This window comes from Octopus bimaculoides, chromosome 22 (assembly GCF_001194135.2).
Source record: "Octopus bimaculoides isolate UCB-OBI-ISO-001 chromosome 22, ASM119413v2, whole genome shotgun sequence".
Taxonomy (NCBI): Eukaryota; Metazoa; Mollusca; class Cephalopoda; order Octopoda; family Octopodidae; genus Octopus; species Octopus bimaculoides.
The window spans coordinates 36,463,628-36,480,035 of NC_069002.1; the positions used below are offsets into that span (position 1 = coordinate 36,463,628).

The 16,408-nt window shown below is 37.4% G+C and overlaps 1 protein-coding gene across 1 annotated transcript in view; it reads left to right on the forward strand.

The window, feature by feature from the left end:
* Positions 1-185: 185 nt before the first annotated feature.
* LOC106867756 (WD repeat-containing protein 11) overlaps positions 186-16,408 on the forward strand; it is a 35,981-nt gene continuing 19,758 nt past the window's right edge. The window contains exons 1-15 of the mRNA XM_014912727.2: positions 186-636; positions 2,857-2,926; positions 3,286-3,327; positions 4,408-4,561; positions 5,965-6,138; positions 6,674-6,775; positions 7,452-7,551; positions 7,970-8,150; positions 8,434-8,557; positions 9,996-10,183; positions 11,496-11,853; positions 12,873-12,957; positions 14,104-14,210; positions 15,234-15,306; positions 16,022-16,100. Coding sequence (XP_014768213.1) covers positions 506-636; positions 2,857-2,926; positions 3,286-3,327; positions 4,408-4,561; positions 5,965-6,138; positions 6,674-6,775; positions 7,452-7,551; positions 7,970-8,150; positions 8,434-8,557; positions 9,996-10,183; positions 11,496-11,853; positions 12,873-12,957; positions 14,104-14,210; positions 15,234-15,306; positions 16,022-16,100 — 1,968 coding nt within the window. The 5' untranslated portion in view covers positions 186-505. The remainder of the gene's footprint in view (positions 637-2,856; positions 2,927-3,285; positions 3,328-4,407; positions 4,562-5,964; positions 6,139-6,673; positions 6,776-7,451; positions 7,552-7,969; positions 8,151-8,433; positions 8,558-9,995; positions 10,184-11,495; positions 11,854-12,872; positions 12,958-14,103; positions 14,211-15,233; positions 15,307-16,021; positions 16,101-16,408) is intronic.

Here is a 16,408-nt window from a genome sequence, read left to right on the forward strand (position 1 = left end):
TATATATATATATATATATATTAGGGATAAAATCCAAAATTACAGGTAAAAACTCAATTAAAATCAATTTATTAAAACTTAAAATTTATATATATATATATTCCAGCTTTAAATAATAGGAATTTGTTGGTTCATTATTATTTATACGAAAATAATAGTTGTGAATAACCAATCATACTGAATTTTGTTTTTCTTTTCATTTCCCAAATATATTTTCTTCGAAGAAGTCAACACTAAAAAGAAAGTCGTTTTCATTTGATTCTCTTATCAAATAATTTTCAGCAATCCAGAATTACATACGAATAATGTTCCATTGCAGTTGGACACGTCGATGTCGAAGATGTCATTGTAATTAAGTAATTATTTGGTGTCTTTACTGCTTTGCTGGAAAAAGTAGGTTGTGTGGAATTAGAATTTGGTTTTGTGTGAGATGGTGGTGGCCGTGTTGACAGAATTCCTCCTACATGTAGCAGTCGACTTGATTTAAGAGTGACACGCATTGATTATGGATCAGCAAGATAATAACATGAGCGGATTTAAAGAAAACAACATTTATAAGAACCTCTGGAAGCTGCTGGTGTCTCCCAAAGTGTTGACTGGAGTCTTGCATTCTCAGAACAGGAATGCTTCAGACTGGTGGGTGTTTCTCGTCTGCTATACTTTGAAATTACCAACTAAAATAATATGTTTTCTCTTTTTATTCCTCTTGTCTATTCAAAAAGCATTATTTTGAGGAATTCACAAAACCATTCTGTAATTTGTGTTGTGTTCCACTTGTTGTTTCGCTCCGTTCGAACAGGTATGTAATGAAAATCATTCCAGCTATGACCACCTCGTATTGTTTTCAAACAATAAATACATCCCAGGTTATATATTATTTCAACATGTTCTTCTTTTTGCAAGACGGTAGGGTGTGTAATTTGGTTACTATTTTTAACAGGTCGAGCAACCACTGTTGTTATGGCAAGAAGTGCAACGAAGTGGCAAACATGTTAGAAACGTAATTATGTCCTTCTGGAATTGCCAAAATAAGATCCTTGGTGTTGTTTAGCCCCAGGTCAATCCAGATCCTGCAAACCTATTATCAGAAACCCCCAAATCATCAAATCTTTTTAGGGTATTTTGGGACAACATATTACGTGTTCTCGTTTTCTTTCTGTTTACGTCTTGGATGCATTAAAGGAATCAACTCCAGTGCTTGACTGGTACTTTATTTTATCGACCCTCTGTTCTTTTAAAATAATATGGTGTTATTTGAGTGAGATTTAACTGCTATTTCTAGCTGCTTTGTAACGTATTGCACCATATTCAATCGAGATCTGTCCATTTTTAAATTTATGGCCTTATGCTAGTTTTAGAAATGATCGTTCTAATTATTATTATTATTAAGCACACTGGACGAAGTGCTTATCGTTATTTCGCCCGTCGCTATGTTCTGAGTTCAAATTCTGCCGAAGTCGACTTTGCCTTTCATCCATCCGGGGATCGATAGAATAAGTACCATTTGAACATTGGAATCGATGTAATCGATTTATCCCCTTCCCCCCAAATTTGCTGCCCTTGTGGCAAAATTTGAAACCATTATTATTATTATTATTAAGGCGGCGAGCTGGCAGAAGCGTTAGCGCGCAGGACGAAATGCTTAACAGTATTTCGCCCGTCGCTGCGGTCTGAGTTCAAATTCTGCCAAGGTCGACTTTGCTTTTCATCCTTTCGGGGTCGATGAATTAAGTACCAGTGGAACACTGAGATCGATGTAATCGACTATTCCCCTTCCCCCAAATTCCAGGCCTTGTGCCTATTGTAGAAAGGATTATTATTGTTGTTGTTGTTGTTGTTATTCTGTGCACCTCCTCTTTTTTTTTCTGTAATTTGTCCCTACAATGTCCCCCTCTCCTGTCACTCTTGTGGTAGGATTGGCAGAATTAGAGCGTTGAGAAAATGCTTTGCTATATTTGTTCCACTTCTTTACGATCTGGTTTCAAATCCTGTCGATGTCAACTTCTTCATTTTTTTCAGGGTCGATAAAATAAAGTACTAGTCAACTACTTGGGATCGATGGTATCAAATAAACTCCTCCCCTCAGGACTGCTTGGCTTTATTATTTCCGTGTGCCCCCCCCCCCTCTTCATTTTTTCTTCTTTTATCAACCTTGTGATAGAGGTGGTGAAACGTTATATCACGTGGCTCTTTATGTTCTAAATTCAACACTTCTCAACTACATCGGGTGATATATGTTATGTTACTAGTCAAGTACTAAGGTCAGCGGTATTGATTTATCTATTTCTCTCGAAATTGCTGGCTTTCTACATAAAATAGAAATAATTAAGGGCCACGGATGGACAGAATATAGAGCAGTGGGGAAAATACCTGTCTATTTGTTTCAGCTCTTTTAAGTTCTGAGTTCAAATCCTAGAGACTGGCTCTGCCTTTTATCCCTCCTGAGTTGATAAAATAAAGTCAAGGACAGGGGTTGACGGTATTAACAACCCCGCCTCAGAATGTTTGGCCTTATGCTTAAATTAGAAATCTTTATTAAGGTGGTGGAGCTGGTCGAACGAATAGAAGGCTGGAAAAATTGTCTTGCCGTATTTTGTTCTGGCTCTTTGTGATCTGTCCTCAATGCTGAGGTCAATTTTGTCTTTATGGAGCTGTCAGCATCCTTCCACATCACATGACCAAACTATCTCTGTCTTCTCTCTTGCACACAGCAACTCATTCCTCCTCTTGTGCCTAATTTCTCTCAAAATACATTAACACTCTGTCAAACGTGCACACTCACATTTATATATTTGTAGTTTTTTCTTCTGCAGTGTTTTTGTAAGTAATTTTAATCTAACTTTGTTTGGTTTTCAGGGGTTGGCAAGGCTTCTTGGCACATGCCTGCCACAGTTTTATAACCATTATTGATCCCCGCACTGTGCAAGTAAGTGAGTTCATTCTTTACTGATATACATACATACATGCATACATACATACATGCATACATACATGCATACATGCATATATACATTCAATAAAATAGAAGTAAAATTTTAAAATTTATTCTTTCTGTGCAGCTTAGGACCAAAAGATCCCTGCTTGGTACTGGTCCCTGACCTGATGATGCTTGCAATCTGCTTTACACGATATTTTGCTTTGAAGTTCTCATCAAAATTTTCCTATTCCATCTTCTTTTATATCCTTCATTTATTTGTCTCTTCTCAGCAAACTGTTACAAGTTGTAGGAAACGTTAAACCTTTGTTTTAGTTAATTCAATTAATATTTTTTTTTTTTGTTTTCAGGTTTTTCAAGTCTTAGAAAAACACAAGAGTAACGTGGTCAAGGTAAAGATCTGTAATATTATTACGCTTGTCATGACATGTACCTTAAACAACTTCACCAAATAAAATGAAACCCTTTTATATAAATTAGTCGTGTCCATAGTCCTTTTATTCATAGAAGGGCATCCAGCTGTAGAAACTCTGCCAAATCAGACTGGAGCCTGGTGTAGCCATCTGGTTTCACCAGTCCTCAGTCAAATCGTCCAACCCATGCTAGCATGGAAAGCGGACGTTAAACGATGATGATGATGATGATGATGTGTGTCTGCTATGAAGGGAGGGGGAAATTAAGCAACAACAATAATACAACAAGCAAAGGCATATATGGTTGTTCAAGTTGCTAGAAATTACAGTCAAACATCTCTCATGTCACACTTTATTGTATGTATTATAGATGATTCTTTTGATATGGATATCTGGTGTGAACAGATGACATACTTTGATAACAACAAAGTATCGTGAATTGTTTTGTGAGAATATCTGTGTTAGTTGACAGACTGAAGGGGCTGGAACGAAATACTCATCACATTCTCTTTCCTAAAACAAAATGCATATCTTGAATGCATCTGTCAATGTGGATGTGCCAACATGTATACAAACTTGTACATAGTGATTCTTTCATCACTCCAGTCATAAGGAAAGGTCATTTTTTTTTTTGTCAATACTACTACACTCTCTGAGTGGTTGGCGTTAGGAAGGGCATCCAGCTGTAGAAACTCTGCCAAATTTAGATTGGAGCCTGGTGTTGCCATCCGGTTTCACCAGTCCTCAGTCAAATCGTCCAACCCATGCTAGCATGGAAAGTGGACGTTAAACGATGATGATGATGATGACTGCCAGAATAAGACCAAAATATGTCTGAGGTTTTTCTGTACTTACTTGAAAAATGAAAATAGTAATAGCCATTGGTTAATATGAACTTTTTCCAACCACATAATTTTTAGTTTGGTTTGCACCACTCTGAGTATTAACTGTATTAAGATTAATTTACTGGCTGCTACATGTTCTGCAGCCTTTTTCAACCCCATGTGCTTGTCTGCTTTTATTGTTTGTGAAAAAAATAAAGTAAATATTTTTCTTTAGGTTAAATGGGCCCGACAGAACTATCACCATGACACTGCCAGCCCATATACTCTCCAACTCGCTTCTGCTGATGCATCAGGTACAATCATGCTGTGGGATGTTGTCACTGGTGAAGTTAAATCAGAGTTTTCAGATGGTAACAAGACAATCCAAGGTGTGACAATTTTGTTTTATTTGATTCTCTTTAAAATAAAAATGCTTTAACCCTTTCGTTACTGTATTTATTTTGAAATGCTCTGTGTATTTTTCAGTTACTTTAAATATAAGAAAGAATTTAGTAAAATAACTTCGTTATCATTAAGCTAGTGTTATGAACATAAATTGTGACTAAGGTTTGATGGAAGATCTTAATTCAAAGCTTATAAAAACAAGACATTTGGACTACAGAGCCAGAAGCAGTTTCAGCTGGGTTGGTATCAAAAGGGTTAAGACTATAGAATTCTCATTTAATTGTCATTGTTTTTGATGTATACGTTTTTTCCTAAGACTTAAAAAAATCATTTGGATATTATTGACCATTTTTGACAAAAAGTTATTGTTGCAGGGCTGGCTGCTCATCTCTGCAACAACGTTTTCAGGGATGGCTGTTCATAGAAACAGACTTACATTTGAAGGAAAATTAATCCTATTAATGATTCATTTTCTACTTGTGTGTGTGTGATGCTGATACAGTTAGCACAGACATTTGCCAGCCAAACTAAAGATGTTCTAGTACCTTGTTCCATGTCACACACACTTTTTAGGTTCAACTGTCTTTGTTGTGGCTGTTCTTTTGTAGTCAGTAGTAGTATTGGATATTTTGATATCTGAAGTAGATTGACTGTCCCGTTTCAGGTTTAACTCATTAGAATGAATCTTTCAACGAGACTCTGCTTTGGTACAGGACACCATATGAAGATGCTGATTTTTTCCACTCCCTGACATATTCTGTATGCTGTGGTAGAAGTAGAGGCTACTGCATTCATATCGGAAGAGAATAAACTGTAGATGCCAATTGCAGGCAATGATATTTTCCAACCTGTGGCATTTGAGACATTTGGAAGAGCTGGGCTGCTAGCTACAAAATTTTTTACATCTTTGGTGTTATGTCCAATTGAAGCCGCCTGGTGAGGGCAGATGTTTGTTCCAGTATCTCATCTTCATGTTGGTTCAGGATTATACATCAGTTATCTTAGGTTGCTTCCGTTAATACAGCACAAGAACTCAGATGGATTTGAAAATGTTTACCGAATGTTTGGATGCAAATATTGAAGCCCGTATGTAGAAGGTCCTTTGGGTATTGATTTGACCAGCTGTGACTCATATCAGTTTCTTAGCTTTGAAGAATTCTTCAAGAATACAGATACTATATTAAGTAATATACACTTCTATATCAGGCAGTTTGAAATGTAAATTATACCATTTTAATGAACCTTATTTAAGGTTTAGCATTTAATTGTTTTTAACTGTTTTTAAATTCATGATTAAAAAAGACGGAAAGAATATTGAAGATTTGTTTAAGTTATTCAATGTCTGTGATTTGAATATTATTTTGATAGAAGAATTTAATCCTTGTAGATATGGAGTGGCTATCATGTCAGGACACAAACCATAGTTACTTAGTGGCTCTACACCCTCCTTATTCTTTGGTGTTGTGGAATGCAGAGACTGGAAATAAAATTTGGAAGAAATCGTACACAGAATCGCTTGTCTCATTTGTGTTTGATCCATTTGAAACGAAGAACATTACTTGTAAGTTATGCTTGTTGTTCCTGCTATTGTTATCCCTCATTCTGTTATTTGTGCCAAGTATTATTAATATTAATGCTTGTAACTGCTAACGTTTTGTGCCAAAATTTGAAACTGTTATTAAAGCAAAGATAAAAATTATTTGAATAACTTAAAAACCATTATAAGAAATACAGTTATTGTATTCCTTATTTTTATGAAACTCATTTTGCTTTTACGTTTGTTTTGCAAGATTCTTGATGTGATATCGTGTGTTGAAACAGATATCGTTATATTTCAGGATAGTCATATAGTGCCAATTAAACACATGTGCCATGTATTTGGTCTTCACTTCAGCTTTAGTAGTTTAGTCAAAGTTCTTTCAGCAAACACCCTGTGACCTCTTCAGCAACTTTCTATCCCACATGTCTCTTTTTGTTCTGTTTATTCCATTTCCTCTTTCTGTGGTGAATATTTTGCTTCTTTTTTTTTTCTCCTTTTTATAACATCCCTATTGCCACTTTTATTCAATGTTGAAATGCTTTTCTCATATTTTCAGTTCTGGGTCAGGATTGTATCATATTTGTGGATGACTTCTCTGTGAATAAACTCCCATCTAGTAATGGGAAGAAGTTTTACATTTCCAGTCCTTCGGCACAAGGTAAGCATCATTTACAAAACGGTTTCTTTTTCATCATCATCTTTTAATGCCTCTTCTCCATGCTGGCATGGGTTGGACAGTTTGACAGGAGTTGGCCAGCTCAAGGGATCTGTTTTGGCATGGTTTCTATGGCTGGATGCCCTTCCTAACACCAACCATTTTACAGAGTGTATTGGGTGCTTCTACATGGCACCGGCTTTTACATGGCACCGGCACAGGTGCTTCTGTGTCACACCAGCACAAGCGCTTTTACAATAACAGCTATAAAATAATGCTGGCAGTAGATTTCAAAGAAAAGCTTTGATCTGTATTCACTGAGTCATTTTGTTTCTACTATAAAGTAGATAGTAGTGTCATATTATCGTTGTGAATGCTAATGGTGTCAGATATAGCCCTTTCTACTTTAGGCACAAGGCCTGAAAGAGAAAGGCTTTGGGAGTAAACCCTGAGGATAAATCTGGAGCAGGAGTCCCTAAGGCAGTTCAATACTATATCCAACTCAATTCTGGCAATTCCTGCTGCCCCACTAGTGCCAAGTTCTATTAGCACCTGCCCTTCCCTTGGATAACACTGGTGGCAATGGAGAGAGGAGAGCAACTGTCGATCTCCTATAAAACCCTACCCAAGGGTACTTAGCTGCAAAAAAATAATATATATTTCATTGTTACATTTCCAGGTTCAAATCGATCATCAAATTCTGAATCTTTGGATAAAAAGTCATCCCGAAATCTTGCAAAAAGGGTCTCTAGAGTCCTTGTTGGTGAGAGCAAATTAAAGTGAGTTATTTCAAAGCTTGAATTTGTTTTATATAATGATTTATTGTTGTTGATGTTATGCAGCTTCAAGTTACCTCTGAAATTTTGATGGAAGATTTTAATTTGGATCCCTTTAAAACAAAATTTGTATCATAGAACCAAAGGGCTGTCTCAAGTGGCTTGATATGTAAAGGGTCAAGGATAGTATTAAGTTCTTTCTCAGTCGCCTCTCCAAACATCTGATTGACTTGGCAACTTTTGTCCTTTGTTGTGAACACTAAATTATTCAGTATGAGACAAAGCACTGGGGTTAATTCAATGGATTAAGATCTACCGAAGATAATACCCTAGCATGGCCAGTATCCAGTGACTGAAACCAGTAAAAACAAAAAACTTTCCACTTTGTTTAACAATTATGTCTTTTATTTCTAATTTCTAGGTCAAATTTAAACGATGAAGAACCTTTCACTTTAAATGAATGTCTGCAGTTAGCTTACCATAATTGTTGTCGGCATCACTTAATACTCGTTTATCCTCGAGAAGTTCTCATACTTGATCTGAAAATAAACCAAACTGTCGGTATTATACCCATGGAGAGGACTGGCTCACCTTTTATGCAGGTAAATATCATAGATTTTATGATCAGTCCATTGAGGGCAGTGTGTTGGCAGCATTGTTATTGCACTGGACAAACTGCTTAGAGGAATTTCATCCAGCTCTTTATATTCTAGGTTCAAATGTCACCATGGTCAACATTGTTTTTCATCCTTGTGGGATCAATAAAATCAGTTTACCTATTTAGTCCCCCTAACATAGTTAAATTTAGTTAAGATTGAAAAATGGGTTGCAAGCTGAAGTCTACTTTAATAGCTTTATATGTTGGGTTATTTTCTGTTTTGGTAGGTGTTGTCGTGTCGACAGAGGGATGTACTAATGTGTCTTCATGAGAATGGAAGCATCACCGTACGTGTGCGCCGCAAAACAAACATAATCAGTACTCCAGCATCTGAGGGAACTGGCGCATTCGGTAAGGAACCATTTCATCATTTGTCATTTTAATTAATGTAGAAAGAATTTTCATCGGTAGATTTTATTTTTGAGTTACCCTTGTTCATTAATTTGATCCGAGATTGTGTTTTGGAGACTAAAATAATTACATCATGATAGTCATTTTAGACACTAACAGGCAAGTTGTTGGTTCCTTTATTCACTGTACTTAAGCTTTATCTACTTAAAGTTGCAGCATTAAATACAATTTATAAACATGTGGAAGAGAGCTTTAAAAACATGAGCTATAAAAACTTCAGATAGTTGGGAAATCAATTTTCTCAAATGCCCTGGACTCTCTTTAGAGGAAGTGGATAATTTCTGCTACTTGAGGGACCAAATTAGTTGTGGGGGAGGATGTATGGAAAGTGTAATTGCTAGAATAAGAATTGGACAGAGAAAATTCAAAGAGTTTTTACCTCTGTTGACAACCAAAGATCTCTCTCTTTCTCTCTCTGAGTGAAAGGAAGATTGTATGATGCATGTGTGTGAACTACCATGTAGAATTGCTATTCTACATGGTAGTGAGATATGGGCCCTAAATGCAGAGGACAAGCAAAAGCCAGAGAGGAATGAAGCTAGTTTGCTCTACATGTGGGACAGAGTGTTAGTGTATTGAGAGAGAAATTAGGCATAAGAGGAATTAGATGCAGTGCAAGAGAGAAGACTGCACTGGTTTGGTCATGTGATATGGATGGATGCCGACAGCTCCAGAAAGAAGTGCCATTCACTGAAAGTGGAAGGAACTTGTGGAAGAGGGGGACCCAAGAAGACATGGGACAAAGTACTGAGGTACAACCTCAGAACATTGACTCTTTCAGGTGAAATGACAGAGGACTAAGATATCTGACACCTTGCTGTATTCAAGAAGACCTGTACTCCACAGCAGAAGTGTTGTTAAGGCTGCGTCCCGTGGTGAAGAGGGTTGGCCTGCATGAGTCCTGTACTGGAACCATGTAGAAGGCATTCATGCTGGTGCCATGTAAAAGTACTTGTGCAGGTGCCACATTAAACGCACCCAACACACTGTAAAGTCGTTGGCATTAGGAAGGACATTTGGCCATAGAAATCATGCCAAATCAGACTGGAACTTGGTGAAGCTCTCCAGCTTGACAGCCACGGTTAAACCAACCAAGCCAGACCGACATGGAAAATGAACATCAAAGGATCACACACACACACACACACACACATCATAATCATCATCATTATTTTATGTCTGGTTTCCATGCAGGCATGGGTTAGATGGTTCATCACAGTTCAAATCAGTTCTTATTGGGAGTTGCTACTCTTATAGATTGGTGCTCATGCTTGGTTTCTTTGGTTAGATATCCTTCCTCTTACCAACTGCTTCACAGAATGTTCTTCAGTACATTTTTTCATGACACCAACACTCAATGTTTTTCTTTCTTTTGTAGATGATGGCTTGTTGAATCCAGCTTTGGATATTTCCTATGACCTACGATGCCAATCAGATCCGTTACGAATAACTCGACATAGTAAAGTGTTTGGAGTCTCGCTATGTGCTGTATCAGAAAGGTTACTAGCTCTGGTAATGAGTGATAGCAGAGTGCTTTTTATTGAGTTAAAAGCTACTGAATATAAGGTAACCTTCTCCTTCTCTTACTTGCTTCATATTTGTTGTATCTTATATTGCATTTTAATATAATGTGTGTGTGTATATATATATATATATATATATATATATATATATCCAAGTTATGCCAGCATGGACAATAGACATTAAATGATGATGATATATCTATCATCATCATCATCGTTTAACGTCCGCTTTCCATGCTAGCATGGGTTGGACGATTTGACTGAGGACTGGTGAAACCGGATGGCAACACCAGGCTCCAGTCTGATTTGGCAGAGTTTCTACAGCTGGATGCCCTTCCTAACGCCAACCACTCAGAGAGTGTAGTGGGTGCTTTTACGTGTCACCCGCACGAAAACGGCCACGCTCGAAATGGTGTCTTTTATGTGCCACCCGCACAAGCCAGTCCAGGGGCACTGGCAACAATCTCGCTCGAAAATCCTACAGGAGCCAGTCAGGCGGTACTGGCAACGGCCACGCTCAAAATGGTGCATCTCATGTGCCACCCGCACAAGAACCAGTCCAGGGGCACTGGCAACGATCTTACTTGGCTTGCCGGGTCTTCTCACGCACAGCCCATTTCCAAATATACATTAGACTATTTAGATAAATAAGAAGAATTGTATATCTGCAGTTCTTATATTACAGTCATTTATACAGCATGTTTGATTTAAAACTCTGTCCCACATATGTTTCTGCTGCAGGAATATCTTATGTGGTGTTTATTTACATCCTCTTTGTTCATCTGATGAATTTATTCTCCTTATCTATTCAAGATATATATATATATATATATATATATATATATATACGTACACAAGGTCTTATCAATAAGTATCCAGACTGTTGCCATAGTAACAAAGCTAAAGCACACATGGTTTCTATGGCTCGATGCCCTTCCTAATGCTAACTACTTTACAAAGTGTACTGGGTACTCCTGTGTAGCACCAGCATGGGTGCTTTTTCCATGGCACCATAAATATTTTTTTTTAATTACTGAGAAATGTATCATTTTGAGTCGGGCAAATATTTTGTAGTCCCAGCAGACAGAATGGGTACCGAAAGAGCCATTCTAACCTACTGAGCTTATTCTGGAAAATGGCATTGTCTATCCTGATGAAACCAGGGTACTGGTTCAAGAGCCTAAGATACTAGACATGTACCACCTCATTAAGTTCAAAAGAAACCTATTGGTGTGCATCCAGTAATTCATTAACTTTAATTCGTTTGTTGGGTAATGAAACCTGGTTGCTGTTGAAAGTATTTTTCTCTTATTAATTATTATCGATTGATCTCTCATTTGTTTTTATTTCTTTAGGTTGGTTATAATTATCCAATACAGCTGACTTCTCCTTTGTACACACCTGGCTATTCTTTGGACCCTCTAGTCAGTTTTACCAACACTGTCTACTGCGATGGAACAAACCAGTTCCCGATAACCAGCGATATCCCATATCCTCGCAATACACTCTATGACTTGATAGGTCAGCCTCAGTTGAGTGCTGGTGGAATGTATGAGTCCAGTTCTCCGTATCGTGTGTCAAACCATGGCGTTGCACTCAAGTTTATGTTAACAGGACTCCTTAGTGGCGTTGCTTCCCCGGTGTCTGTGATTAGGATGTCACCACCACTAACCCAGAAAAATGCTTCCATGTACAAACCCCTTCTGGCAGTTGGTAAGTCTGTTGAATGCCTCCTGTTTTACATTGCTACTGTTGTTGTTGTTGTTGTTGTTGTTGTTACTACTGCTCCTGCTTTTTAAACACCAGGTCAACCCCTGCTTTGACTATTCTACCTTTCTGTTTATCTAGGACTGCATTGTCCAATGTGTCCTTGATATATGTGACACTGCAGTCCTCGATGTAAATGAGTTAGACAAATGTATAACACTGTGTAACACGATTTTTGTCCTTGGGTAACAACTGTTATTTCCGGTTTGCTTATCCCTAGAAAGTATGAAAAAATGTCTAATATTTCCTTCAAACTTTGCATTTGTTACGTTTATTCAAACTCCTATGGCGCTCCACTACTACTCCTGCTCGTGATCAGGGATGCACATACTGTCAGCCACTAAAGGACATGCTCAACTGGTTATGGTCAAGCAACTGACAAGCAAATCTGTGGTATTGAGCAGAATATTTGATATAATGATATTTCTGCATCAGCAACCCAGTGCTGAATCTGTCTGAAATGTAATGGGGAAATAGGTCAGGTTAGAAAAGCAAAGTTTGAAGTGAATAGTAGTCAGTTTCCATTGATTTCTAGACAAAAGCAAATAGGAAATAACATTTACTGACCAAAGGCAAAAAAAAGGAAATATATAAATTTTGTTACAAAGTATTATTGAGGTTTTATTTTGCAGCCAAATGTCCTTCTTGTTACTAACCCTTACCTGTTTTTTAAGTAAAGAATATTTTATTCCATATGTATATATATATATATGTGTGTGTGTTTGTGAACCCGGAACCATGTGGTTGGTAAGCAAACTACTTACCACACAGCCACCCCTACGCCTATGAAAAAATGAGCAAGTTAGTTACAGCTGTGTGTGTGTGTGTGTGTGTATTAATCGTATCTCAACAGCTCAACTTAAAAGGTTAAACTTATAAAATCCCACCCCCACAGATTCTAACATGGATGAAGTAGGGATAAAAAAATGTTAAAAAGAAGTGTTGTGTGTCTTTTTTTTTTCCAGGTAACAATTCAGGATCTATACAGATTTTTAACCTATGTAGTGGGCAACTGGACAAAGAATTTTGTGTTCACTCAACCATTGTCAGGTAAACATTTTTATCTCTTTTGTTACTTTTTGTGAGATAAATGGTGACAATTCGATAGAATCAGTTGAGTAACTGATGAAATGCTTTGTAGTATTTAGTTAAAACCCTTTATGTCGAGAGTTCAAATCCTGTAGATGCCAGCCTTCATTTCATAATTCTGGGCTGATTAAATAATTAGGTTAAGTATTGCATTTGATTAATTGCTAGTAATCATCCCTCAGAAATATTGGAAAATGAAAAAGAGAGAGAAAGTATGAGGATCAGCTTGTTTCTTTGCTGATACCTCTTCACCTTATCTAATCAACATAATTCATTTCATGCTTTTTTTTTTAGGACTAATCCAAGATTAGTCACAAAACAAGTTTACCTGTGCCCAGCGTCGCCTTTCTGGCACTTGTGCCCGTGGCATGTGTAAAGACATTCGAGCAAGTTCGTTGCCAGTGTTAGGAACAGCATCCAGCTGTAGAAACTCTGCTAAATCAGATTGGAACCTGGTGTAGCCATCTGGTTTCACCAGTCCTCAGTCAAATCGTCCAACCCATGCTAGCATGGAAAGCGGTGATGATAGTATTAAGATAGTTAATATAACTTTAAAAGTTAATTTTACAGTAAGGAAAAAACAATATTAATCAATGACTAGTATTATTTTAATTTTTTTTTTTCAACAAGTATTGGAGATAATTTTAGACACGTTTCAGCCTTATTACAGTTATAGTCTTATCAGCTAAGCTTAGCCTTCACCAATGTGCTGAAGTAAGGAAGGAAAATAATCACTAAGGAAATGTACAATGATGCATTTTAGTTTGTGGAGGACAATAAAATCATTTAGAAGAGAAATAATGAAAAACATTACTTGGTTTTCTTAACGATCCTTATATTAAATATTTTCCTGACTTGAATATTTATCTTGACTAATCATTTTTTTATGAGGTTGGCATCTCTGGCATGCACATGCCCGTGTGCATGTGCACATACACACACACACACACATTTAAACTAAGCTTGTAGTGGGACACTAAGAAACAAAAATAAGCTTCTGATTAGATTCTCTTTCACATGTGTCATCCACATGTACATGTATTCTAAATTTAAACATATAACACATGTATTGCGTGATTGCTATTTATTTTTTTATTTTTATTACAGAGGGATTGAATGGGCTGGTCTACATTTCTTCATATCATTTGCATATCCTGACCCTAGTGCTTCAGGACTTGTAAAGAATGAAATTCTGTTGGTTGACATCATTTCAGGTATGCAAATTATATTTTCGTTGATATACACACAGTTCCTTGTAAGATCCAGCCTTTTGTATACAATGTGGATATATATATATACACAACACACACACACACACACACACACACACACACACACACATACATACATGCATATATCATCATCATCCTCCAGTGTTTAAATCCGGGTTTTTGTTTCTGTTAACAGGGGTGGCCAAATCTACCTCAATGCCATAGCAACTGCCCTCGCACCATCTTGCCCGGTTTGGGGCATCATCCCTTCTCAAGCCAACCCACCCAATCTCCTCCTCCACCTGTTCCCTCCACGTTTTCCTCAGTCTTCCTCACTTTTGCACTCCATTTACTTCATACTCAAGCACCCTCCTCAGAACATGCTCCTCATCCCTCCTCAACACATACCCATACCACCACACTCCATTTACCCTTGCCATCCATTTTACCAATTCCTCCGACCCCAGCATCCCCATCAAGTCCTCAGTCCTCCTCTTATCAAACAGCTTCACCTCACACATTTCTCTCACCATTGCTCTCCCAGTCCTTTTCAAAATTGCCATCTCTCTCTCTCTCTCTCCCTCAAACACCATATCTCATTCCCATACAGCATTGCAGTTCTCACACAACTCCTACAGACCTTTTTCCTTTCATCTTCAATGAGAACCTTTTCCCATATAACAATGCTCCACATTCCCTGAACTTCACCCAGCCAAGTCTCACTCTTACTGTCACAACTGCTTCACATCCACCCCTTATGTCCACCCTGTCTCCCAAATAACAAAACCCTCTCACCGTTTCCACCTCATCACATAAAGTTTCCACTGGTTCCACCAGCCCTACAGCTCTTTTCTCACATCTTCCTCAAACAAACTCTCTTGCCAGTCTTTCATAACCATTTAATACATACACACTCACATATATCATTATGTATATTTGTTTTATTTTGTTAAACTATCAAATACTTTTGACATGTTTCTCGCGCTTTATTCCTTTGCATATAAACAATTACACTTTCTTTTACAGGGAATGAAACCCCAATCCGAATTCAACGTGATGAAGAATCCCCTATCCATGCATTACGTGTGTCACCAATGAGGTAAATTATTAACCAGATTATCTCAGGGTAAAGATATAAAATAATCATGCAAAGAGCCGAGTCTGCTTTGCGGCATTTCTTCTGATGTTCTGCACTTCATGTTCAAATCAGGCCATAGTCAACTTTACCGTTTATATTTTCAGGGCTGATTAAAAAAAAAAGGGGTACTAATTCAAGGTGATGGATTAGTGGAATTGTAAGAATGTCAAGCTGGGTAACTTGTGATATTTTGTTCCAGCTCTATGTGCTCAGAGTTCAAATCTCACCATGGCCTATGTGGATGGTTGAGGCACCTTGGGTGCCTTTCATGGAAGTCTACTTTGTTGCATGTATTCAGGCCAGCTCACCTGTTTGAGGGTACCTCCCCTCCTCCTCCCATCCAATCTCAGAGGCTCTATAAAAAGTTATTTCCTAAAGAGATAAAAAAAAAACATTTTAACCCTAGGTCAGCCTGATTGAGCAAACATTTGATCAAAGGTGTCCTACTTTAACTGTTCTATATTTTTCTAGCCATAGTGTATCTTGGAATATATTGTCTTGTATATCTTTTTTTTTTTCTTTAACAATGGTAGAGTGAGATTAGAGTGAAGTTTGGTTGAAGTTTCTACCAGGTTAAGTGACCACATAAAAGCCCACATGTGGTGCATTTTGAATCGTTTTATAGTTAACTTCAGTATGCTTGAAAGATTAAGCTGTTTTCTTTCACAATCACAAGATCCTGGTTTCAGATTTGTTGCATGGCATCATCAGACTATATTTTGTGGAAAATTATGATAAGAATGAAAGAGACACAAGTAATAAAACAAGGCAAGAATGTTTATGGATTTTAGAGAGAGAGAATGAGGGATCGCTGAGGAAATCATGGCAAAGTATGGGATCACATGGGTCATGAAACAGGGAGAGAATATTGCAAGGATTTAAAGAATTATGAGTTTTGGAAGTTATTTGAAAACTTAAAGAATTACAAATTTCAAAGATTTTTTCTCCAAGATTATGGCAAAAAACACTGGCCCAATGGACCTCACTGTGGAAATGAACCTGAAATCATTTGGTTGCAAAGCAAAAATTTTAACCACACAGCCTTTACATCAGTATCTTTTCT